General features: G+C 41.7%; 1 protein-coding gene across 1 annotated transcript in view; it reads left to right on the forward strand.

The window, feature by feature from the left end:
• The first annotated feature begins 5,034 nt into the window (after positions 1 to 5,034).
• The window catches only part of LOC109895843 (multivesicular body subunit 12B), a 35,783-nt gene continuing 16,039 nt past the window's right edge, over positions 5,035 to 24,778 (forward strand). Inside the window, exons 1-6 of the mRNA XM_020489870.2 lie at positions 5,035 to 5,108; positions 7,871 to 7,992; positions 14,295 to 14,390; positions 17,915 to 18,011; positions 18,913 to 19,042; positions 19,512 to 19,604. Of these exons, the coding sequence (XP_020345459.1) occupies positions 7,879 to 7,992; positions 14,295 to 14,390; positions 17,915 to 18,011; positions 18,913 to 19,042; positions 19,512 to 19,604 (530 nt within the window). The 5' untranslated portion in view covers positions 5,035 to 5,108; positions 7,871 to 7,878. The remainder of the gene's footprint in view (positions 5,109 to 7,870; positions 7,993 to 14,294; positions 14,391 to 17,914; positions 18,012 to 18,912; positions 19,043 to 19,511; positions 19,605 to 24,778) is intronic.

Here is a 24,778-nt window from a genome sequence, read left to right on the forward strand (position 1 = left end):
CTGTCCCCAGGACAGGGGAGATGGCTGGAAGACGAGTGAGATGTGTTTCGCTATGAGCTGTCCCCAGGACAGTGGAGATGGCTGGAAGACGAGTGAGATGTGTTTCGCTATGAGCTGTCCCCAGGACAGGGGAGATGGCTGGAAGACGACTGAGAGGTGTTTCGCTATGAGCTGTCCCCAGGACAGGGGAGATGGCTGGAAGACGACTGAGAGGTGTTTCGCTATGAGCTGTCCCCAGGACAGGGGAGATGGCTGGAAGACGAGTGAGATGTGTTTCGCTATGAGCTGTCCCCAGGACAGTGGAGATGGCTGGAAGACGAGTGAGATGTGTTTCGCTATGAGCTGTCCCCAGGACAGGGGAGATGGCTGGAAGACGACTGAGAGGTGTTTCGCTATGAGCTGTCCCCAGGACAGGGGAGATGGCTGGAAGACGACTGAGAGGTGTTTCGCTATGAGCTGTCCCCAGGACAGGGGAGATGGCTGGAAGACGACTGAGAGGTGTTTCGCTATGAGCTGTCCCCAGGACAGGGGAGATGGCTGGAAGACGAGTGAGAGGTGTTTCGCTATGAGCTGTCCCCAGGACAGGGGAGATGGCTGGAAGACGAGTGAGAGGTGTTTCGCTATGAGCTGTCCCCAGGACAGGGGAAATGGCTGGAAGACGAGTGAGAGGTGTTTCGCTATGAGCTGTCCCCAGGACAGGGGAGATGGCTGGAAGACGAGTGAGAGGTGCTATCTGACACAACCAACGTTCCCTTCAATGCAACCAGAGACATGATAGCATTAGCTAATAATGTGCACAGCCCATTCAATTTCAACACAGACAGACACCCACATAAACAGGCAGGCCAGCCTCACACACTAACTAGATAATAATAAACACAACCATTTATAACCATGCATTTCCAGAGCAAACGATTCAAGAATGAAGCCTATAAACCATGGATCTAAATCCAATTCCATACAGTGAGTTCTGTTTGACACTAACGCAGAGTGGATCGAGGGATAAAAAGGCTTTGAAAGGGACTGTGAGACCAAACGTGTGCGTCACAGACTTTGGGCAATGTGCTATTCAATACTGAAGAGAACTACTGCAGCAACAGGTACGGCAGTGTGAATGGACACTAAACACTCCTTGGGTTTTATCACACGGAGGCAGGCTCGCCAACACCCCATGACTAAATAGAGATGAGCAGAGCAAAGGGTAAAAAGATGACACTGTCCAAAAAACATTTGCAGAGACGATATTGAACACTGTTGTCGAGGTTACTATTTATCTCATGCCAGCCAAGTTGGCACGCACATCTGGTGCCGGGTACTTAGTGCAATTATTTATGATTTCCTCCAAGATTTAAAAGCTCTTCGCCCGGCCTTGTAATGCAGTAACTGATTGCGCTGCTAATGTAATTAAGGAGAGATTATGATGTCCACGTGGCACACCAGATGGTGGCATTCACAGCGATGGGGGAAGGCACAACTGGCACACCACTGCATGAGGGCAGTGAGGCGCAGTCAGTCGGAGCAGGCCAGACTCCCCACCAGACGGGAGTAAGAATCTGAGTGTGTGTGTGTGTGTGTGTGTATGTTTTGTGTGTGTGTGGTGTAGGGTGATGAAGTATAAGGTGATGGTGAATCATAAGTGAGGCACCCAGTATGTCCCTTAAGGGTTTTGTTGAGTTTGACAACTCTGCAATGGGATGAGAACACAGCCAGTGTGGATTGAGTTGGTCAAGAGATGTCATGACAATGAGATTAGAGTTGATCTAATCCCCAATGGAAACATCATCTGAAAAATGTACTCACAGTGAAAGTCTTCTGTCAGACCTCAACATGTAACCAAACAAAATACTACTCGGCCTCCAAAACATGTAATTGGTGGATTTCATTCATCTTCTATTGTACCTCTGAATAGCTACTGTGAACAACCACATTACTGATGAGACATGTTAGTGTACTGGTAAGAGGTATACTTTCATTTTATGTATTTTAGTGCCAAGAAAACAGATGGCGCCAAAAGAGATTTAAGCGCATTTGGCAAAGGCAATGGAGGAGAATGAAAGCATGGGAGATTTGTTATTTAGGGCAACACAGGGATAGCCCACACAAACCTTTACACTATCAGAAAAGCAAGGATATTATACAGTACAGCAAACAGCTAAGTGCAATTCCGGATTCTTTGGGGGCACTAAGGGTGGTCTTCTTTAGACATATTATTATAAGCTATTCAAGAGACATGGGGGTTCTTTATGGGCAGACTGAAGATGGGGAAATTTAATTATATTTGATATGAGACCTGCAGATTTCAACACATCAGTCAGTAATGGGTTCAAACGGGCGATGGGGGCATTGGGGCACTATAGATTTCCCAGGTCAAAATAGGGATATTATTACCCTCCGTGGTAACAAAGGAATCTCCATCTTTAAAGTCCCCAGACTAGTGCCACCAAATTAGAAAAAACAGAAGATGACCTTTACACACAAGGAGGAAAGCAGTGAAACTATGAGGGCGGTTTAACGAAGCACATACTTTTGGCTTTGCCATTTTTTTCACTGACCAATTACAGTTCACAGAGTAGTACTTCATAACCATTTTGCGATTTAGCTGATTTAGAGAGATAGCTATCAAAAGTGATGATATCTTAATGTGAAGGCATTGTTGATCACTCAATCCCAGCTACTGCAAAATGGGGACCAAAAAGGACAGTTTGATTTGGCAATGAAATTATATTTAGCATGGACCAGAGGAATAGTAGTGCCTTAAATAGAGATAATGAACAAAGGGGCCTGGGTTTAACCCCTGCCTCATGCCATCTGTAAGGCTCTGCATACTTTCTATTTGTGCACTGCTCCCCCACAGAATTAGCCATAGCCATCATTCATCTTATCCCACAATCCTCAGCGTGTGACGTGGCGCACACCAAAAACACAGTAACAGCTGATGGCTTTCACAGTTAGCATGTGTTGCTGATATCTTGAGACGTTCGCACTGAGCATTTCATCACCTTTTCCATAACTAGACCATCACTTTAACAGGTGCACCTCTCTTAGACTGCAAATGCATTTTTCTCTTATACCTGAGATTTTATTTGAGAAAATTAGTCTGGCTGCAAAATCTAGCTGAAATGAGAATGCTTGGGGGTTGGGGGTTGTCGAAGCTTCCTGGTGTGAGATTGGTTGTGAAAAGCTGACAGAACAATGCTGGCATAAAGCTGTACATAACGTATAAGGACAGGGATGTGTGTGTGATCATTGGTGTGATCTAGCCAGCACAATCATTTAGATTTCTCTGTCAGCTTCCCGTATTTGGGACATAGAGAGAGGAGGACAAAAGGGTTTACTTGTCTGGGAGCTTGAACCGGTGTATGTTTTCTGACATGTGTATCTTGGGGCTTTTTAGTGCTGGTGTTCTGCCAACCTGACACAGTCATGCTCAGTCTCAACGACGACTGCCATTACTCTCTCAGTGACGCACTCTGCTCCTATGAGCTATTGGCATTGACTCATTGTCAGTTTGTCATGAATAATGATGAGCATAAGAGGTCTCATTACCTTATTATGTTCATTAAATCTTGTTTAGTTCCTGTGTGCTTGATCTCATTGTGCGTTATTAACTCAAATAGGATGTTCGGTCTGTAACAGATGCTTTTACCGTATTTCTTGCTCACAACCACATTGCTCTCTGTACAGTTCTTAACTTGTTCCTAGAAATGACAGGCCTGAATCAATCAGTGTTATGGCCCTGTGTGCACGCCATTACAATATGCTGATAGATGTATTCTTATACCACTCAATTGGCTGCAACACAATTTGTTCCATCTCACTGTGTTCCAGTATGGCTGTTTCAACTTCTATCGTTAAGGTTTCATCGTAGAAAGTGCTTGGGTGGGATTACAGCCTGTTTATTTCTATGCTTGACTTGGCTGAATGGTTTTCATCATATGAATGGTGAAACGGGATCAATGTGGCCATAAGAATAAATTAAAACCTGTTAACTCTGCCCAAAGCACAAATACAGTACATGACAGGAAGACACTAGAGACCACTGGAGAAGCAGGAAATCATTAGGCCTAAACCTTGACAAGAAAATATTAACATAGAGCACACCTCCAATTATGTGCAGGCCCAATTTGATGTAATTATTATCCACAACATGATGGGAATGGGGAACAGAATTTCTGAATTTTGACTTAAGGTAGGCCTACAACAATTCTAGGACTCTTACCTACTTACATGCTGTTTCGACAAGGTTTTCTACTTAGATAGTTACAAATTCTGGAATATGTTATTCCATCATCATCAGATGAATGCCTGAAATGGGTATTCCAGAGGTCCTTCCAAAAGCATGGGACAAGATTATGTGTGGTAAGGTTAGATCGACCTATAGAGACAGGCCAAGCCTATAAACTACACCAGGGATGGGCAACTTTGATGGAGGTGGGGCCACAAAAAAACCTGAACTCATCATGAGGGCCTGCAATTGCTTGCGGGTCTACGTCATAGAGTTCATTTCATTCAATTCTACACATTTTTCCATGAGGTGTAGAGAAAATGTTGCAGTTTTACAGCAAGTTTGCTTCAATTCCACACGTTTTGCCATGATTACTAAATTGAGATAGCTGGTCGCTAGACTAACCAATCCCAAAAAATGATAGCTGACATGGGCTAATTGAGTGACTATCAGTGACTGACATATAGAAAACCCCTGCTGATACACAACCAGGCTGCCAGTTGCCCATGCCCGACCTGCACTGACTAAACTGATTGCAAATGGCTATTGCAGATGGGATTGTGACACCAAACCATACTGTCAACTCACAAAACAAGTCCGATTCTAACATGTCAATGAGACTAGACTAGACTAGACTAGTGAATGGCTTCGCTAGATGCCTGCATACACTATCAATGGAAAATTGGCACACAACTCTGAATTATGTAGTTGAGGAAATTTGAGTTACGTAGTGAGGAAAAAAAGTTGAACCCGTCTCTGGTTGTAGTTAATTATTTCTTAACCATGATAAGAACATTGACACTCTGTGAACTCTGTAGTAAAAGACACAAGCAGCACCCTCTAAGGATCCACAGCAGGACGACATTTAAAACAATTGACCAAGGTAAGAATTACAGGCCTACCTGTCTAGCACCATGTGTCCCTCTCTGTCCTATTCCATACAGCAGGAACACTTTACATTTTTTCCAGGCGGTCAAATTCTGTGGTAAGAATCCCAGTTGCTGGCTGGTCCATTCTTGAAAATTGACACACGCTTGAAAAATCTGTAAATCGCCATCCATCTGGGTAATCATGCTCTACAAATGGAAATTAGTATGTTTGAAAGGAATATTACTCACCGATAATAGGCTACGTAGAATACACAGATAATGAATCCTTTAGTTGATCTTTCAGATTTGTCTTACTTTTTAAAAACTCTGCATTGTTGGTTTAGGGCTCATAAGGAAGCATTTCACGGTAAGGTCAACACCTGTTGTATTCGGCGCTGGGACAAATAAAATATGATTTGATTTGACGAATGTAATGTTGCTCTCATAAAATGTCTTTAAGCACGTTGGAGATGTTGGCAAAAAAAATTGTGTCTACACATGTGAAAACAGCGCACTTCTATGATCTGTGGGTACAAAGATAAAAAGTTTTTTTAAATGCTTCTCTGTGACAACACAGGGTATAATGAGTCTCTGGGGGGGGGGGGGGGGTCTTTTCTAGCTCCCCACGCAACGCAATTTTGATGACGTCATCAGGTTGAACTTTTTAACTGTATCATTCATTCTACAAAATGTAGAAATGTCGGGACAACTTCAGCATTTTAGCTAAGCCTCTAAATTGAACACACTTCACCTAGCTGTCCCTAGCTGTGTGTTGCCGCTCTCCATGTTGTCTGTTGTCTGTAGCTTGTGAGGTGTGGAAACACTTTGTTGCTTTTATGAATTTTGTCTTGCTGCTTTTTGTTTTATGTTGCTCTGTCTGTATGCTATGTCTTGCTTGTCCTATGTTGCTATGTCTTGCTTGTTCTATGTTGCTATTGTCTATATTGTAATTGTTTTTAATAACCTGCCCAGGGACTGCGGTTGAAAATTAGCCGGCTGGCTAAAACCGGCACTTTTACTGAAATGTTGATTAATGTGCACTGTCCCTGTAAAAATAAAAATAAACTCAAACTCAAACTCAAACCTAACCTTTGTCGTTTTAGTTCCCCTACACTTTCACATAAATTATCCTAACGTTTGTTGTTAACTCACCTAACCACCAATGTAAATTCTCCCCATAATTCCCCTTTGTTGTTAGGATGCAACAAACAACCTGGTCACCCAGAGGAAGACATAGCACTATACGTCCTGCAAACTTTTGTCAAATTCTACCACAGACCATGTACTTGTTTCTGTTTCTCTAATATGGCAATTCAGAGGGAATAACGCATTTGCCAATGGAATCTCAGATTACATCATGTAATCTACGTTTTAGAGCCATTTTAGAGTAACAGAAAAGAGGTTGTATTTAACGAAAGATTCATAAAAAAATATGGATTTCATCAAACATAGATAAGCCTGACTTTACACGGGACAAACATACTGTAGGTACATGGTAAGGGTTTAAGATTTTACAGCGACTCGATGTAGTCACAGCTCCAGTCTGCCCACACTCATCGCTACTCAACTCCCTTGTACTTGTATATGGAGAGTTTAGATTTTCTCAGCTAGCCCTAGTTCTAACCCAGACCGTCTCCATCACACAAGAGCATTTCTCAGCTAGCCCTAGTTCTAACCCAGACTGTCTCCATCACACAAGAGCATTTCTCAGCTAGCCCTAGTTCTAACCCAGACCGTCTCCATCACACAAGTCTCCATCACACAAGTACATTTGCATGTGGCAATTTGATGGGATGCAGTATTGAATTTTCTCTATTGTTTACAGTTTTGTTGGTGGCCGACCCTTTGATATGTGCACATTTTACAGAGTGTGGCTTAATGGCAGTTTGCCTCCAACCACTACACTGCAGTTAGGAAAAGCTAGAATGATTAGTCCACAAATTAACATTCTCCCTCCCTAAACTAATTTGCTATCCTGGATCTCTTTCATGAATAAGAACATCCAACTAACATTTCTTAAATAAATAGCTATTCCTGTATTAAATCTACCAAATTCAATAGACTTAATTATAATAAATTCAGTAAACATTTAGATGGAATGCAGTATCTGTGTCACTTACCCCACTAGGATGCTTTAAACATAATTTAATAAAATGGCAAAGGGACCTCTGCAAAGCCACTTAACCTTGTAAAAGCCTTGCATACACATTACGCTATAGCTTCTTTAGACAGGAATAGATAACAATTGATCTGGATTTTCTTGCAAATATGTGATCACTCCATCTAAGCTGTTATTGGGTGACTTCACTGGGTCACCCTTAATTGCTTTTTGTCATGCTGGTCTCACTTGTCATTCGATGCAAAGCTCAGAGGCCACTTTTTCTTTTGGATCCCAAGAAGCTGACAGAAGTCAATATTGGGTGACAGTTATCATTCTGGCCAAGATTAACATCTTTATGGGTTTAGTCATGATGTAGTATGCTTTACTCCAAAATATATGAGCTGTGCTGTTGCTCCAAATCTTCTGTCCAGAAAGTACAGCATTAGACTACATGCAGCCCGATGGGAAAGATCCATATAAGAGAGAGAAAAGTGTCTTTGAAATAGTTCAATACATGGAAATTAAGATTATTGAATCAGAAGCTAAGATTCTAATCCTCTTCCCCCAGATGTTCACGTATGTTGAAAAGGTCTTTTGTGAGGGAGTGAAGGCACTATTACTTCTATTACTAGTATCCCAGTAAGGCTCTGAAGTAAACTTTGCTGTCTTTCCAAGGGTCCAGCATGATGCCTGAGGTACAGGAACTGTTTGAGGCTCTCCCAGAGCTGACCTCAGAGCCCATCACCGGAGTTGTTGTGGTGGCATGCCGAAGCAAGGCACCTGCTGAATACTCTGTTGTGAGTAACTTCTCAGAGCTTTTTTCATCATTCCCTCTTTTGGACTGAGGATACATTATTAAATAAAAGCATATAGCTTATCATGGAATATAAATGGATTTGACCATACTTCACTCAACATTTTCCACTTACTTTGAATTCTTCCTCATTTGTAGGCAAATCAATTGCATTATGCATATGTTGTGAAGCAGATGCAGTATAATTTATGCATTATGATTTATGTATAAATTCTATATTTTTTGTAATCAGTGATTAATCAAAACCATGTAGGTCTTTATTAATATTACATTTTTGGGGAACTCAGTCTTACTGTTTTGAGTTAGAATAGTAGAATACACAAGGTGCAATTTTAAAATTTGGTTGTGCAACAGCAATTTGTCTCTTGTTATGTCAGTCACTGACAGTCCCTCAATTAGCCTATGTAAGCTAAACATTTTTAGATTGCTAAATTAATCTAGCCAGCTATCTAAACTGGTTGTAATCATGGTGGAATTACCGACCGGGCATGCAGGGCACGTGCCCAGGGGCCCTGAACTCCAGGGGGTCCCCGTTGATTTTGTTACTTAAAAAAATAGATATATTTCACTTTTATTTGACCAGGTAGGCTAGTTGATAACAAGTTCTCATTTGCAACTGCGACCTGGCCAAGATAAAGCAAAGCAGTGCGACACAAACAACAACACAGAATTACACATGGAATAAACAAACATACAGTCAATAACACAACAGAAAAGTCTATATACAGTGTGTGCAAATTAGGTAAGATAAGGCAATAAATAGGCTATAGTGGCAAAATAATTACAATTTAGCAATTACACACTGGAGTGATAGATGTGCAGAAGATGAATGTGCAAGTAGAGATACTAGGGTGCAAAGGAGCAAAAAAAAGAAATAACAGTATGGGGATGAAGTAGTTGGATGGGCTATTTACAGATGGGCTATGTACAGGTGCAGTGATCTGTGAGCTGCTCTGACAGCTGGTGCTTAAAGTTAGAGAGGGAGATATGAGTCTCCAGCTTCAGTGATTTTTTCAATTTGTTCCAGTCATTGGCAGCAGAGAACTGGAAGGAAAGGCGGCCAAAGGAGGAATTGGCTTTGGGGGTGACCAATGAAATATACCTGCTGGAGCGCGTGCTATTGGTGGTTGTTGCTATGGTGACCAGTGAGCTCAGATAAGGAGGGGATTTACCTAGCAAAGACTTATAGATGACCTGGAGCCAGTGGGTTTGGCGACGAATATGAAGTGAGGATCAGTCAACGAGAGCATACATGTCGCGGTGGTGGGTAGTATATGGGCTTTTGGTGATAAAACGGATGGCACTGTGATAGACTGCATCCAATTTGCTGAGTAGAGTGTTGGAGGCTGTTTTGTAAATGACATCGCCAAAGTCAAGGATCGGTAGGATAGTCAGTTTTACGAGGGTATGTTTGGCAGCATGAGTGAAGGATTTTTTGTTGTGAAATTGGAAGCCCATTGTAGATTTAATTTTGGATTGGAGATGCTTAATGTGAGTCTGGAAGGAGAGTATACAATCTAACCAGACACCTAGGTATTTGTAGTTGTCCACATTTTCTAAGTCAGAACCGTCCAGAGTAGGGACGCTGGACGGGCGGGAAGGTGCGGGCAGCTATCGGGTGAAGAGCATGCACTTAGAGCATGCACCCCCATAGAGACTGTCAGAGGTCCGGACAACAGGCCCTCCGATTTGGCACACTGAACTCTGTCTGAGAAGTAGTTGGTGAACCAGGTGAACCAGTCATTTGAGAAACCAAGGCTGTTGAGTCTGCAGATAAGAATGCAGTGATTGACAGAGTCGAAAGCCTTGGCCAGGTCGATGAATACAGCGGCACAGTATTGTCTCTTATCGATGGCGGTTATGATATCTTTGATTGAGCGTGGCTGAGGTGCACCCATGACCAGCTCGGAAACCAGATTGCATAGCGGTGAAGGTACGGTGGGATTCGAAATGGTCGGTGATCTATTTGTTAACTTGGCTTTTGAAGACCTTAGAAAGGCAGGGTAGGATAGATATAGGTCTTTAACAGTTTGAGTCTAGAGTGTCTCCCTCTTTGAAGAGGGGGATGACCGCTGCAGCTTTCCAATCTTTGTGGATCTCAGACGATATGAAAGAGAGGTGAACAGGCTAGTAATAGGGGTTGCAACAATTACGGCGGATATTTTTAGAAAGAGAGGGTCCAGATTTTGCAGCTCTTTCAGAACAAATGGGGGAGGCTTGGGCAAGTTGCTGCAGGGGTTGCAGGGCTGTTGACCGGGGTAGGGGTAGACAGGTGGAAAGCATGGCCAGCCGTAGAAAAATTCTTATTGAAATTCTCAATTATCGTGGATTTATTGGTGGTGACAGTGTTTCCTAGCCTCAGTGCAGTGGGCAGCTGGGAGGTTGTGCTCTTATTCTCCATGGAGTTTACAGTGTCCCAGAACTTTTTGGAGTTTGTGCTACAGGATGCACATTTCTGTTTGAAAAAGCTAGCCTTTGCTTTCCTAACTGCCTGTGTATATTAGTTCCTAACTTCCCTGAAAAGTTGCATATCGTAGGGGCTATTCCATGCTAATGCAGTACGCCTCAACATGTTTTTGTGCTGGTCAAGGGCAGTCAGGTCTGGAGTGAACCAAGGGCTATATCTGCTCCTGGTTCTACATTTTTTGAATGGGGCATGTTTATTTAAGATGGCGAGGAAAGCACTTTTAAAGATTAACCAGGCATCCTCTACTGACGGAATGAGGTCAATATCCTTCCAGGATACCCGGGCCAGGTTGATTAGGAAGTGTTTTAGGGAGCGTTTGACAGTGATAATTAGTCATTCTCACTCCAATATCATGTTAACATGGCATTAGGCATGGCAAAATGTGTAGAATTGATGGAAATTAGCTTAAGAACTGCTAAAACTTGTCAATGTAAAAAAATGCTTTGAAACAGCAACACTTTCTCTGCGTCCCATGGCAAAATGTATAGAATTGCAGGAAATTAACTCAAATGTTTTTCTCTCTACCGTTAAGAGGGCGGCCACTCAAATGTTTTGCCACCTCTTAGGGCTCCCAAATGGCTAGGGAAGGCCATGAAACCATGTTCTTAATAACATTGTTGTATTGTTGTGGATTCTACAATATTGTCTTTGGAGGGTAGCCATGAGGCACTTGGGCATGTACTTGGCTAGCACTTGTGAGTAGTGTTAAGTTTTTTGTGAGAGGAATTGAATAACTAACTAATTCATGCAGTTTACTTTGATGATGGAGATGATTACTGCAGGCTTATTTGTTGCCATTAGTCCTTCAGCCGTACCAGAGGCTATGGTTTAACAACCCTTGGTGGATGCCCCCCACAGTTCTGGCACTGTGTCCCCATGTTTGTTGAACACTCTCACAGTAAAGAGGGGTTGCCGGCTGTTTGGCACCCCAGCGAGTTTGAACAATCTGGTTGTGAGAGAGAGGAAAGTGGGACAGCGATATCACTGGCCCGTGGGAGCCATGTTTGTATTTGTGAAAGAGTGAGAAGTGAGAGAGCTAGAGAGAGAGATGGAGAGAGGAATGTGTTTTGTGAATTTAACAAAGCACAAAGCAAACACAGTGATATAGCCTGAAGTGGGCTCAAGGGCAGATCTCTGTTCCTTTTCTTTCTCTACTCTCTCTCTTTTCTTCTTCCTTCCTCTCATCCCCTTCTCTCTCTTCCTGCCCCACCCCACACAGCCCAACTGTTGTAATCTCTGGTGGGTGTTGGTGGGTTGGCATTGTGACTGTGCTTTGCATACTGGCATTGGGACTCCATGCATGCCACATGACAGTGAATGAGAATGAGACTTCCTGCTTGGATTCTTCAGTAGGACAGATCCCTATGTTGTAACAGACGGGAGTGGAGGTGTCTGCTTATGTCAATTTTTAGTCATGTTCTTTTACTGTTCATGTTACATTCTAGGCCTACTTTTGTTGTTTCCTTTTTCTGCATTCATCTCCAACGATGACTGCTTTTAAGAAATACATTTTATGCCGTAGATCAATGAGCTGATTAACTCTTTTGCTCTCCACTACGGTGCACTCACATCTCTGAACTTGAACAGGTTGTTCCTACGCAAGAGAGCAGGCCCAGATCAAACACTGTTCCACAGGAATCAGGAGCATTGCTCAACATGCAGCAGCCGCCCCACATCAAACAGCTTAAGCAGGCAGTGACACAGACACTTAGGGCCGCAAAGGGAAGCTGTGTGTAATTCAAATTTGCCTGAGCCTATAACATGCTACCCTCATGAACACATTAACATAGGTTTATTTGAAGGCGTGTGGTGCTAGCCTGAGATCTGAGCCCACTGTAATTGGCTAGGGCCTCCGCTGAATGGGTTTACCAACCTTAGATGGGTACGGTTAATCGTTTAATCAAATATTCGAACGGACGTTAGTATTTGATAACTTGAGTGACTTTTCTTTTTATAAAAAATGTTTGGGTCTATATTAAGAATCAAAAAGCTTTGTCCAAATGTAATTTAAATGATCCTTGTGACATTGTTACCTACAAGGATATACCATGACATTTGATATTGTTAATTTAATAAAACAACAACTTTTGAATATAGTTTTTGAAACACTTTATTGAGCAGTCTGTCCACTGTTTATCTCTGCCATGTGCATTTGCGTCATTTTGATTGGTCAAGAAAGTCAAGAGTGCTTTCTTTAATGTATTTTAACTATCCGGATATCCTAAAATGTCACTATATTATTTGAATATGAAAATCATTTCAAATGTCCATCCCTAGTAGCAGTAGCCTTTCATCTGCTTCTTTAGTGCTCTCTCTCATTATAACCTCAATGAAGTTCTCTATCTTTTGAGATCTGTCATAGGAAATACCAGTACTCCCAATAGACTTACCTATTCCATGACAGTTTTGAATAATTTTCATTTGTACAGATTTTGGGAATCGGCAGTTGGATATATCAGTTAATCAGCTGACTTGATATGTGTACATGAACATTTAAATGACAAGATCAGATTTCAAAGATTGATTTAAAGTCAGATCCTGTGATTCCTCTGATCTTCAGAATTTTCGTGCAGCGGAAACACTTCCAGCAATGAGCTCTGTTGGAAGATGGGAGCCACATTACAGTAGATAGTAAAAAGAAAATACAGAGTAAGTCCACCAAAACTTTACCCCTTTACCTCTCTCGCAATTCACATTCTGGGCGCGTCGCCCCCTGCTGCCGGAGCTGTGGCAGGATGACGCCTGAGGTGCCTCCTAGGAGCGCTGTGCCCTCGTTACTCCCTTGCTTGACTTTGGGTTTCACACAGCCAGCCCTTTGTTTACGCTGACAGGATGCACTGGCTACTGACCTGGAAAAAGTGGCCAAGACGGGTTGTCTTGTAAGGAGGTGGGGGCTTCTGGTGATGTATGGGCTTCTCATGGGACTGCGCCCGCTTGAGATGCCTGCATCTCTCTCTTTTTCTCTCTCTGCCTCTCACTTTCTCTCTTTCTTTTCTCTTTTTTTCTCTCTCTCTCTTTATCTCTCTCTCTCTCTCTCTCTCTCTCCTCCCTCTAGTCACTGGTGGTTTTGCATAAGTCTCTCCCTGCCATGTTTTCCACAGCCAATTGCTAGGGTCATTCATCATTATTGTCAGGATGGTAATTTGTGTGGGTGGGGGCAGAGATCCAGAACTTCTTTGTTTGAATGAACCTCATTAAATTGAATCGTCTTTGTAAAGGATCCTCTCTGAGAATAAGTCTGGCAGTCATTTTGGTGATTTACCGACGATGGCCAATGTAACATGACGTTTCAGCCAAGCTTGTTTGCTGGTAGCTATGGAGAAATGTCTGACTCACTCATGTGAGGGAAGTCTTGGCTTTATCATTGTTGAGTGCATGCACACTTATAGATATGCTGCCCACACTGTCCTTCATAGCCTTTTCTATGATGTGCCTGGGCTCTTGTGCATTATGTTGCCATATTCAGGAACTTATTTTATTTTTCCTCCAAATAATATCTCCCCATCCCCATCAGTATATTTTAGGAGCACAGTGAACTTTGGTTTTTCTTATTAGAGCAGATCTTTGTCAGGTTTTATTTAATCAGCCCCATTCCAGGGGATGATCTTTTCAGCCACCTATTTGGAGGCTAAGGCTCCATCTTTACCCACACAGGGCACTAATGAGATGGAGCGCTGGAGCAGGCGACCGTTAATTAAGGGAAGTATGCAAGAGAAGAGGCAAAAAGCAACACGCTCACAGCGTACATACATTAACTTTATCCCACCTCATGCATGTTCTTCTCTCCTTGTTGTTTTTTTCTTCCTTTTTTCACGTAGGTTGCACAAACAACAGATGGTTCCGACGCCGACCTGTGGAAGGACGGCTTATTCAAATCCAAGGTCACCCGCTACCTCTGTTTCACCAGAGATAATGTAAGTGGAAATGTAAACTTCTCAATTTCCCTAGGCATCATGCAATAACACCTCATCCCTAACACCTTTTTTGGCACTGGTTTGCTTGATTTGCCCTCTCTAGCGTTCTCCTGTGCAGCACTTTGATAATTGAAAGAGCCATAATGTTCAATGAATTTTAAAAGTCAGTTTTTTTGTATGAATGTAAATACCAATATGAACTTTTGATTATATGATTGCATGTATATTATTGATGTGTGATATCTTGGTGGGCTCCCAGGGTTATATCGTTGACGTTCTTGTGTCCTCCAGAGAGGGAGATTTATGATTATTCATAGTATTTCAATGAGCTTTTATTCACTTTTTCCAATGAACCTTGTCCCTGCAGAGAATCTGGATACCTCCTAGTGATTCTTCAAAGATGATGCACACATCAAAAATGTTGTTCCCTTTATAAGAAATGACTCTTCAAAAGGGTTGGAAATGGGGCACCTATTTAAAATAACAGTAATAACTTTTCTGTTAATTGAGCTCTCTTTGAACGTTCTCTACATATCAATTGGTAGGCAAATTTGCATGGTATTTTTTTACACTTAAAATTTGAGAATAGAGAACACCAATTATCCTGCTCTAAAGCCTACAGTAGATTTGATAAATTACCATGAAATAGAAAAACACTGTGTATCATCAGTATTCACTCCCCCCTTGGATTTTTCTTCACCTTTCTTGCGTTACAAAGTGGGATTGAAATGTGTTTAATTCTTTCTTTTTTTCATCATTGATCTACACAAAATACTCCATAATGTCAAAGCTAAAAATGTTATTCTGCAAATATTTACAAATGAATACAAATTAAATAACTAAAACATAGTTGTTGCATAAGTATTCACTGCCTTTGTTCAGGCCTAAATTAGTTCAGGAGTAACATGTTGCTTAACAAATCACGTAATTAGTTACATGGACTCACTCTGTGTGAAATAATAGGGGTTGACATGATTTTTCAATGACTAACCCTTCAAGTATTGAATTTCGGCCACAGATTAAACTACAAAGACTGGGGAGCTTTCCGAAAGTGATTGGTAGATAGGTAACAAATCAGACATTACATATCACTTTAAGCATGGTCAAGTTAATAACTATGCTGTGGATGACCTCCCAGACACATCAAAGATACAGTCATCCTTCTGAATTGAGCTGCAGGACAGGAAGGAAACTGCTCGGGGATGTCACCATGAGGCCAATGGTGATTTTAAAACAGCTACAGAGTTCAATGGCTGTGAAGGGAGAAAACTGAGGATGAATCAACAACATTGTAGTTACTCTACAATAGTGACCTAAATTACAAATTGAAAAGAACAATATAATATACAGAAAAAAAGGCACTGAAATTATACTGCAAGAAAAGGAAGGAATAAACTTGTTGGCCAAAAATCTGAAGCTTTGTTGGGGGCAAATCCAACACAACACGTCACTGAGTACTACTCTCCATATTTTCAAGCATGATGTTGGCTGCATCATGCTATGGGTATGCTTGACATTGGCAAAGACTGGGAAGTTTTTCAGGATAAAAATAAACGGGATGGAGCTAAACACAGGCAACATACTAGAGGAAAACCTTCTTCAGTCTGCTTTACAACAGACCCGGGGAGAGGAATTAACACTCCAGCAGGACAATAACCTAAAACACAAGGCCAAATCTACACTGGAGTTGCTTACCAAGAAGACAATGTTCCCGAGTGAGCAAATTACAGCTTTGACTTAAATCTGCTTGAAACTATATGGCAAGACTTGAAAATGGCTGTCTAGCCCATGATCCCCAACACCTTGACAGAGCGTTAAGAATTTGAAAAGTAAAATGGGCAAATATTGCGCAATACAGGTGTGCAAATCTCTTAGAAAGAGAAGACTCAACGCCCTAATTGCTGCCAAAGGTGTTTCCAACGTTAACTCAGGAGGGTGAATGCTTATCTAATCAAGGCATATTAGTTACATAAAATGTAACCGTGTTTAACTATGCTTACTATGCTATCATTTTTAAACTTAAATGTAAAGAATTTGAACAAATTCAGATAAATATATGACATGGGTTTACTCCATTCATCTGACTGATCAAGTTAATGGTCCTGGGACCTATACAGTACATGTACATACTTCAGCCCAAAAGACTGATAATATGTCAACAGGATTGTAATGATTAGACAGACATTTCAACCTTTGTTCCTTCCACAGTTTCTGTCAGTGTCTCAGTTTACAGCCTTGCGGTTGGAGTTAGAGGAGGTCACAAAATCAGTTGAATGAATGCCCCATTGAACAGTCCTCGACTCCACCCTTAGAACATTTTATACTGTCAAACTCACACTTTTCTTTCATAAAATTACGATTTTACCTCATGCCCACATTTGTAGACATAATAGCATTTTTGCAAGCAATGAATTATTTCTCTGTGTTCACTCTGACATATCCTTGTGACAAGTCAATAATGTGTGGTTGGACACTACTACTAATTCTGAAAATAGTTCCATTAGAATCCTTGTGAGAGTGGTTGAAGCCAGCTCTTGTAAATGCACCTCTTAACGGCTGCCTGCCTACCTGCCTGCCTGCCTGCCTGGGACAGAGCTCAGTCTAGTCCACAGTTTAGTATCTGTCACACAAATAGCCTTGCCCATGTTCCTGTGTATTATCTTAAAATGTGTGTCCACACTGTTTTAAAGACTTTGGCACAAATAAAACATGACAGAGCCATCAACCAAGACTATTTTGTCTGCCAGTCAATGTAGCCCCTCAGTAACTGTCGTGGACAAAAACAGACTCTGCAAAATTAGCCACCGAATTGCGTTGGAAGGAAGTAAATACTTAGTGATTTATACTCTAGGTTGGAGGTAGATGGCCCTTTTGTCAGGTCCTGATGGGAAAAAAAACAGCCGAAGAAAGAGTTTCATGCATAGTAATAACATTCATCCATATTCCACCCTAAGTCAGAATGAAAACAATCAGTACAACATGTCTCTAACGGTGGTGACTGCTGGGCAACAGTGGCAGTGGAATCCAGATTTTCGGACGGGCCAAGTAACGACTCGGTCGCCCCCCTCTCCACTGCCGCTGTGTATGATTGCAATTTACTACGGCGAAAAATGGAAATATAATGACTGGAGGCTGGGAGGCTGAGAAGAGTCATGCTTGAAAATGTCAACTAAACAGTCCCTGATTGTTTTTAACCAAATTCTGATGAACAGGCAATCCGGCCTGCCTCACATACAACCCTGCTGTTTCCCTCCAAGGGTTGAGAATGATTGCAAGTTCACAGATGCATTCTCATTTTTAAGAGAAGCTATTATGGAGTAATTACTTTCACCAATGTGTCAACTCCTCTCTTTAGAGACTTCCAAAGCTTTTAGGAAATCATTGATTCAGTTGTCTTTGTAATTTCTTTTCAGACCATTACAAAAACGGAATAACCCTTACACTTTTGTAATAAGAAGTGGTTCTTACAATCTATTACATCTGAAACGTGCATATGCAATTTTGAATGTTTTCCTGTACATTAGAGCCAGTCGTCAGATGTGCTCCTTGACATGAGGTTGATTGATTTGAAGGACACTCTACCAGAGGGCTTCATACCCATCCAAGAAACAATAGACACCAGTAAGTAAGCATTTCCCCCTAAACCACAACCGTACCTCTGAAGGTTTTTCGGGCCCCTCACTAGCTTTGACTTTGCTTTAATCAGCCTCTGCGGAAGTCCTCTGGGGCAGCTTAGCTTGAGATAGTGAATGTTTTATGGGTGCAGGTTAGCTTAATTTATGATAGTCTGTGGGAATAAAAGAAACATTTTGCCCTGGAGGTACACGGGAAGAGAATCATGAGTCATTGTTTATCTCAGCTGGAGCTGTGCTTTTCTTTATGAGGGGCTTATTTATTTATGTATTTATTTGGGGAGAGGACGAGTGGATGGGGGTTATCTAATATTAATGAAATGCATTCCCCAATGCTTTAGTGCTCTTTGAGTGCTATGTATTCCCCCTCACTATCCAGGCCTTGAAAATGTAATAATATTGTGGTGTGGTGAGTGAGGACAGATGTTTATTCTTTTTTATTATCATCACATTTACTCTACACTTTCTATCGGTGGTTGGAAATAAATGGAGGAGGCACAGAAGTAATATGGGCACGCATGGTTATGTTTTCTAGCTGGAATGAACAACAGAAAGAGTATGTGTTGTTGGGCTATGGTTTAATGTAATGTTTTACCACTTTATGTGAATCCATGTTTAGTGTATACATCTAATGTGATGTATGGAATGTTATCCTGCACATCCAGTAGAACAAAATGCATTCATATTTGGCAGCATATATTGTGGCTACTGTAGGGGTTAGCATTTGTCTTTCGGTTTACAGTTATCATTATTGGATTTTGTCAGTGCTTAGCAGTATTCTGTGTGTTTATAGTTCATATCATTCTTTTATGCATAGCCGTGACCAAGAGATGAATTTGGCCTCTTGTTCATGATCCCTAATATGGTCTGTCTCTCTCCTTGTCCGTCAGAGGAGCCTGCCTTGAGGAAGAAGAGGCTGTGTGTTAGGCTCGGCCTACGCCTAGCCACAGAGACTGCTGTGTGTGACATCCAGATTCAGGGGAAGTCCAAGCACACCTGTCCACACTACACGTGTATTGGGTGAGTGGACGGACCTGTAAAAGCAGAAGGAATGTCGTACTTAACACCTGACACTCATGGCATTGTGTTTTGACATGCAGCTCTGTGGCAACGTGCGCAGTAGGTTTTCATTGATTTTGCATAGTCTCCAATGAGCAGGATCCCTATTTCCCTTCTCAAAACATACTTTGCCTGCAGCCTGCTAGAGGCACCTGCCTGGACATAAACAGTGCACAGTCTGTCAATAGTACCTCATTTCACCACAGGTATGCAAGAGAAACGAAGGGCTCACTCAGTCTTCTGCTCTGATCACCCACATGTCTGCTGTTTTATCAATCATATATGAGCTGTACCCTCATCAATTATGTCATTGAATTTTAATAATGGATTTGGTCTTGGAATCTTTTTGGAATGTCCCTGTGACAGTGTTGCTCATGAATTTAAGAGTTTAATTTCCCATTTGACTGGTGTGTGACTCTTGTTTCTACAGAGAGCTAAACAATATGGACATTTTGTATCGAACGGGAAATGTCCATCCATCCACCGAAACCGCTATCTACAACTCAATGCCCAACACCACAAGGTACATACCAAGTTCCTAATGATACTTTTATAACCAAGCATCAACACCCTCTCTCTAAACTTTTAGTTCAAAAGGACCATGCCATTGTTTTGTGTTTTTAGTATTTGGAAACATGAGTCCCAAGTTCAGATTTGTCCGTTTTGTGTTCCTTTAGGTATGTTTGTGATCCATTAGTCAGTCAATACCTCTTGAGTGATGTAGTTTATTACACACAAGTAATTGACAGTTCATATTCATACAGTACATGTCCTGATAGCTGTGCCTGCTCAGAGAAAGCAGTGAAGGAGTACTGGAGAGAAAGGGAAACTAGACAGGATCCCCTGAATGGGAACATAAGTTCAACGAGGGCCGAACAGAGACTTTTTGGTCTCTGTCTCAAGTTGGAGAGCCGGGTCGCTCTCTTACTGTGGTGACATTAGTGCTGTTGTACTGTGCAGACAAAGGGGAAGAAACGTAGCCTGGAGAGAGAAAGAGAGAAACAGCTGCAGAGGAAGGGAGGGGAAGACAGAGGCAGGTAGTGCAGAGAGCTCCACCATGCCATACTGTTGCTGTACCGTACCCCCATCCTCAGCTGCTCTGTCTGCCCTGCCTGGGGCCCACGGAGAAGGAGCAGGCCTTTGTACTGCGGCCAGATCCAACAGCCTAATTTTTTATCGCAATGAAGTACTGGGGATTTCCAGAGCAAATTGTAAGTAAACAATCAAGATTCCTTTTGAATGGCGGTGGGGAGGGGGGCATGGCAGGGGTATCGATGGGCTTGCCGGCTTGGAGTGCTGCTCCTGGAATGTTCGAGGCTCAATGTGGAGAGCAGTATGAAGACTACTCCACTCCACAGCAGAGGTCAGAGTGAAGGTGGCCAGACTGATGGAGTGATATTCAAAGGTGAGACTGTTCATATGGCTACTGGTGATGAGAGAAAGCTGTTTGATTTAAAGGTATGAAGTGTGCAAACTACGATTTGAGAGGCGAGACACACAAATCGGAGTTGTGTGAATCGCGAATATTTGGGGAGCAGATAGTTAATAATGTTTGATGTCTCGAAACGATGGAGAAAGTCTAGGCCGTGTACCCTCTCAACTGTTACCAGTAATCCTTAGCTCTTTTGAAGCCCACTTTCAAGTCGCTGGGGCGTTGGGGGTAAGAATAAATTGCACCTCGAAGCAACAAACCCCCTCCTGATGCCTGCTGAGATCACAGGCTCATGTTTTTGTATTAACATTTACAAATTCATGCCACAGCTTGAGAGCCTTCCCTTTCCTTCCCTTAAGTTCATTTCCATCCACAATGCACAGACACATAGGAGCAAGATGATGTACTGAATAAGAAACTCTCGCCAGCCAAAGTAGACAATGCCATTTTATGAAGTGAATATTGCCTGTTCTTTGTTGGCTGCTCCAGACCCCTCATTATAGACAGATAAACAACCAACGCATGGAAAGGCCACACTTTCATCATACTGAGTACCTTGTGCTACAATACATTGCAATATTTCTGGAGTGTTTATGAGCCATCCAACTGGGCACAGATGTCAATTCAACGTCTATTCCATGTTAGATCAACGTAACTTCATTGAAATGACGTGTTAACAACTTTGATTTCACTGTAAGGTCTACACCTGTTGTATTCGACGCGTGTGGCTAACATCATATGATTTTATTCAACCAGTGTGTGCTCAGTGTCATATGAGCTATGTTTGGTTCAATCAGCCAAAATAAGTATGTCCATGTTTTCGAACTATTCAGGCAGTTAGTATCTGGTAACTGTCATTTCTGAAAACTTGTTTGCATCACTTGAACTCTTCCCTCATCCATGCTCAGCGTCTGAGAATTCCCTCCTGTACACTGTGCTGTCTTGGGGCTATCTATAACAACTTTATGGCCTTTTGAGAACGGCACCCCTTAAATGTAAGTGCCTTTCACAGTCAGTGGAAAATATGTTTTAAACGCAGTCAATATTGTGTACATTTTTTATGACCCTTGTAATTTTGAATGCTGGTGATCCCTTACAAATGTTAGGTTGCCCCAGGCAATGTGAGCTTGTTAGAGTTGTGCTCTGACTTAAACCACGAAGCCACTTAAACATTTGTCAGCATTTAAAGCTGTCAGCATCTAGGTTAAAGTTACTGAACAAGCAGACAGGCCTTGTTTTGAATAACCTGAGCCTTTAGCTAAACTGAAGAGAGCTGTTATGTACTTTTTCTGATCAGTTTTGTCTGGAACATCCTTACTTGCTGCCATGTCCCGTTTTAAATGATTACTTTGGCCTGGTGTCAACCACTTCAGCTTTCTTTCCATCTTGAGAGAGGCCAGTCAGCCACTTCCTGACTCCCTTATGTGGAAAAGCTGCGCCGTCCTGTCAGGCTTTTAATGCATCCACTACAGCAGCCCCCTCTCCTTTCATCTACGCTCCTCCTTTCCAACGCTGCTATTTGTTCTCCTGATAAATCTGTCATTGCTAAGGCTGATATCTGACCTCTAGATGGACTGGTGGCATAAATTAGCCTTGTGCTAATATTGCAATGTCTTTTTTCTCCTGCATAATCAAGTTTTTTTTTTTTTTACATTTCTCTTGGAATAATAGCCTGATGTACTGTATACCTGGACACTTTTTAAATCAAATGGCCCAACGATAAAAATGTTAAGGCCAATCATCTTTTCCACAACGTAACATGACCATAGTTGTATGATTTGCGGTTTAAAACATTATTCATAAGGTAACTGTCTGACGGGGGTCAGGAAATATAATTGAATGCCACGATTGACATGCATGCAGTCTCCTCTAGCTTTTATATTGTCCTTTCCTCTGCTTTTGACACTTTCCACAGTGTCCTAGCTGCTATGCGGTGGCATTGTACCTGTCCCCATTCCTCACTGCCTAACCAGCACTGTACCTGATTCTTGAGGGAGGCCATCATTGTCTGTGAGTGGGCTGTTTTGACAGAGCCCCCAGCCATAACGCCACAGTCAAACTTACTGAAATCACTATTTTTCTTTACTTTGTGGAATCCTAAAAAAGTTGGCAAATGTATATCTCAAATCAAGCAAATGGATGCAGAACGGTGCCACAAACGAGAGAATCATCAAGTGAAATCTGATGCGCTCTGTGTGCTCAGAGATTTTCCTGTGAATTCATGCAGCTATTCTTTCCAGCACCTGACACAAACCTTAAAGGAAGATAATGATGGGTGAGAAAGCAGCCCCTGCAAAGCAGGACTGTCTGCATATTGAGGAAGGTGTGGAGATGTTGTCATGGAAGAGGCTGGATGAGTGTCAAAACAAGCGCTCCCAACTCCCTCTATGGCAGCTCAGGCTCTTCACTGATATTATTTTTTATCCTTGTCTTGCCTCTCTGCAGACTACTACTTGTCTGTCCACTGTCTAACAGATGTTCTCCTCTTCTTTTCAGATAGACAGCTTCATTTTCTTTTACCTAATTTCTATCTCACCAACCACACCCGAACACATATATAAAACCATAATTTGATATTAGGATTTAGACAGCTAATTGATCTTATCAAGCAATCAGCAGTACTCAGAACATTTTGACTTGAAGATGTGTGCCAGCTCAAAGTGGATCAGGTTGTTATTTATGCTTATGGCTTTTATGCATATGTGTTTGTGATTACATTCCACATCGATTTCATTGGGTCAATGGGCTCCTGAGTGAAGTTGTAATTGTTTAAAAATCTGTCAGGCTATGTTCCCAGTTTTACAGTAATTTAATGAGGAATTACATTGTAATTAAATATTAAAATTGGGAACAAGTGTCAATATGGCTCTCGTTGCCTAGAATGATGATTCATTGTAGTCAAAACTCCAGTGGCCAACATAATCTGAGCCCAACTGCTACCGTTGATTACATAGCAATACACTTGCCATGTTTTTATTTTAAGAATTAGACTTGATTTGCCACATGGTACCCTATATCCAGTACACCCAAATCATGCCCAGAAAGCCCAGAATTTGGAATAAGACAGTTCTTTGTGGTTTAAGTTTAATATGAAAATGGAGACTCTTAGACCCCTTACTTTATACTATAACAAGGAGATGCACTTTATGTGAGCAAAAAAATTCATTCAATACAGTTCTTCGGTAGATTTGATGTTTGCTGATCATTTCATTGGTCCATGAAGGTTTGTTGGTGTGGGAGGTTCAACCATGCTCTATTCTATGGCAATGTCTGATCTTCCCTTGATTTCATTAGGCGGCAACCCATCATTTCATTATAAAGTGCTTTGTTTTTGTACCAGGAAAGATGCAATATTGAGTACAATAGTTTTCAAAGGCCAGCTAAACATATCTCCATTTTGACCTTATCAAATTGGTGATATTTGAGCAAATGGATGTTTCAAAGTAGGTCTTCTCTGCTTTATTTACATTTGTGTTTCTCAATGGATCGGTTCATTGTTCTATGCAATATCATGAACCAAACCGCTCAAGCGCATTTCTTCAAAAGAGCATCTAAACAATCTCCCTTCAGTTTATCAGTGTTTGTGAAATGTCTCACTGCTTGGAGAGGCATGTCCCTTCCCTTTTCAGCATTGGAGTCAACCTTTGCAAGGTAAGGGAAGTCTTCATTAAATGTGGCAATCGGTTCCACAAGATTGATGCCAACCTTTTAAAAATTCACCATTGGCCTGGATTTAAGATGGCCAAATGCTGATGTAAATGAACAGGGGAAAAGTCGACCCTATCATGGCAAATAAATCTGAGTTGCAAGCCTTAGCTCATAAATACCACAACCTGTCAGGGAGTTTGTTTTATTGTTTTTGATAGAAATGATAGCATTTATTTATCTAATCAAAAGAGATAGAAATGTAGAATGGCCACAACTCATGCAGTGTTGCCATCAGAATATGCGGATGTGCAGATATGTCGCTAGTCTTTTGAACATTTATTTTTTAGCCCCCTGAAGATGATTTGTCCTAACTGCAAATGGGCAAATACATGTAAACATACACACAAATACACAACTACAGTATTTGAGTTATTTGTTTGAATCCTTATGACCCTAGCTATGGGTATTTAAAGTTCCCATATTACATGAACACCTTGCTCAGCATTACCCTACATTTGGACACACTGTAGCCTATCGCGATATCAGAGTTCTGGAGGAACTCATTTGAACTTCAATACATGTTCAAAGTCACATTATGCAGCTCTCTTGAAGCTGAG

The sequence above is a fragment of the Oncorhynchus kisutch genome, linkage group LG8 (assembly GCF_002021735.2).
Source record: "Oncorhynchus kisutch isolate 150728-3 linkage group LG8, Okis_V2, whole genome shotgun sequence".
In the NCBI taxonomy this organism is placed as follows: Eukaryota; Metazoa; Chordata; class Actinopteri; order Salmoniformes; family Salmonidae; genus Oncorhynchus; species Oncorhynchus kisutch.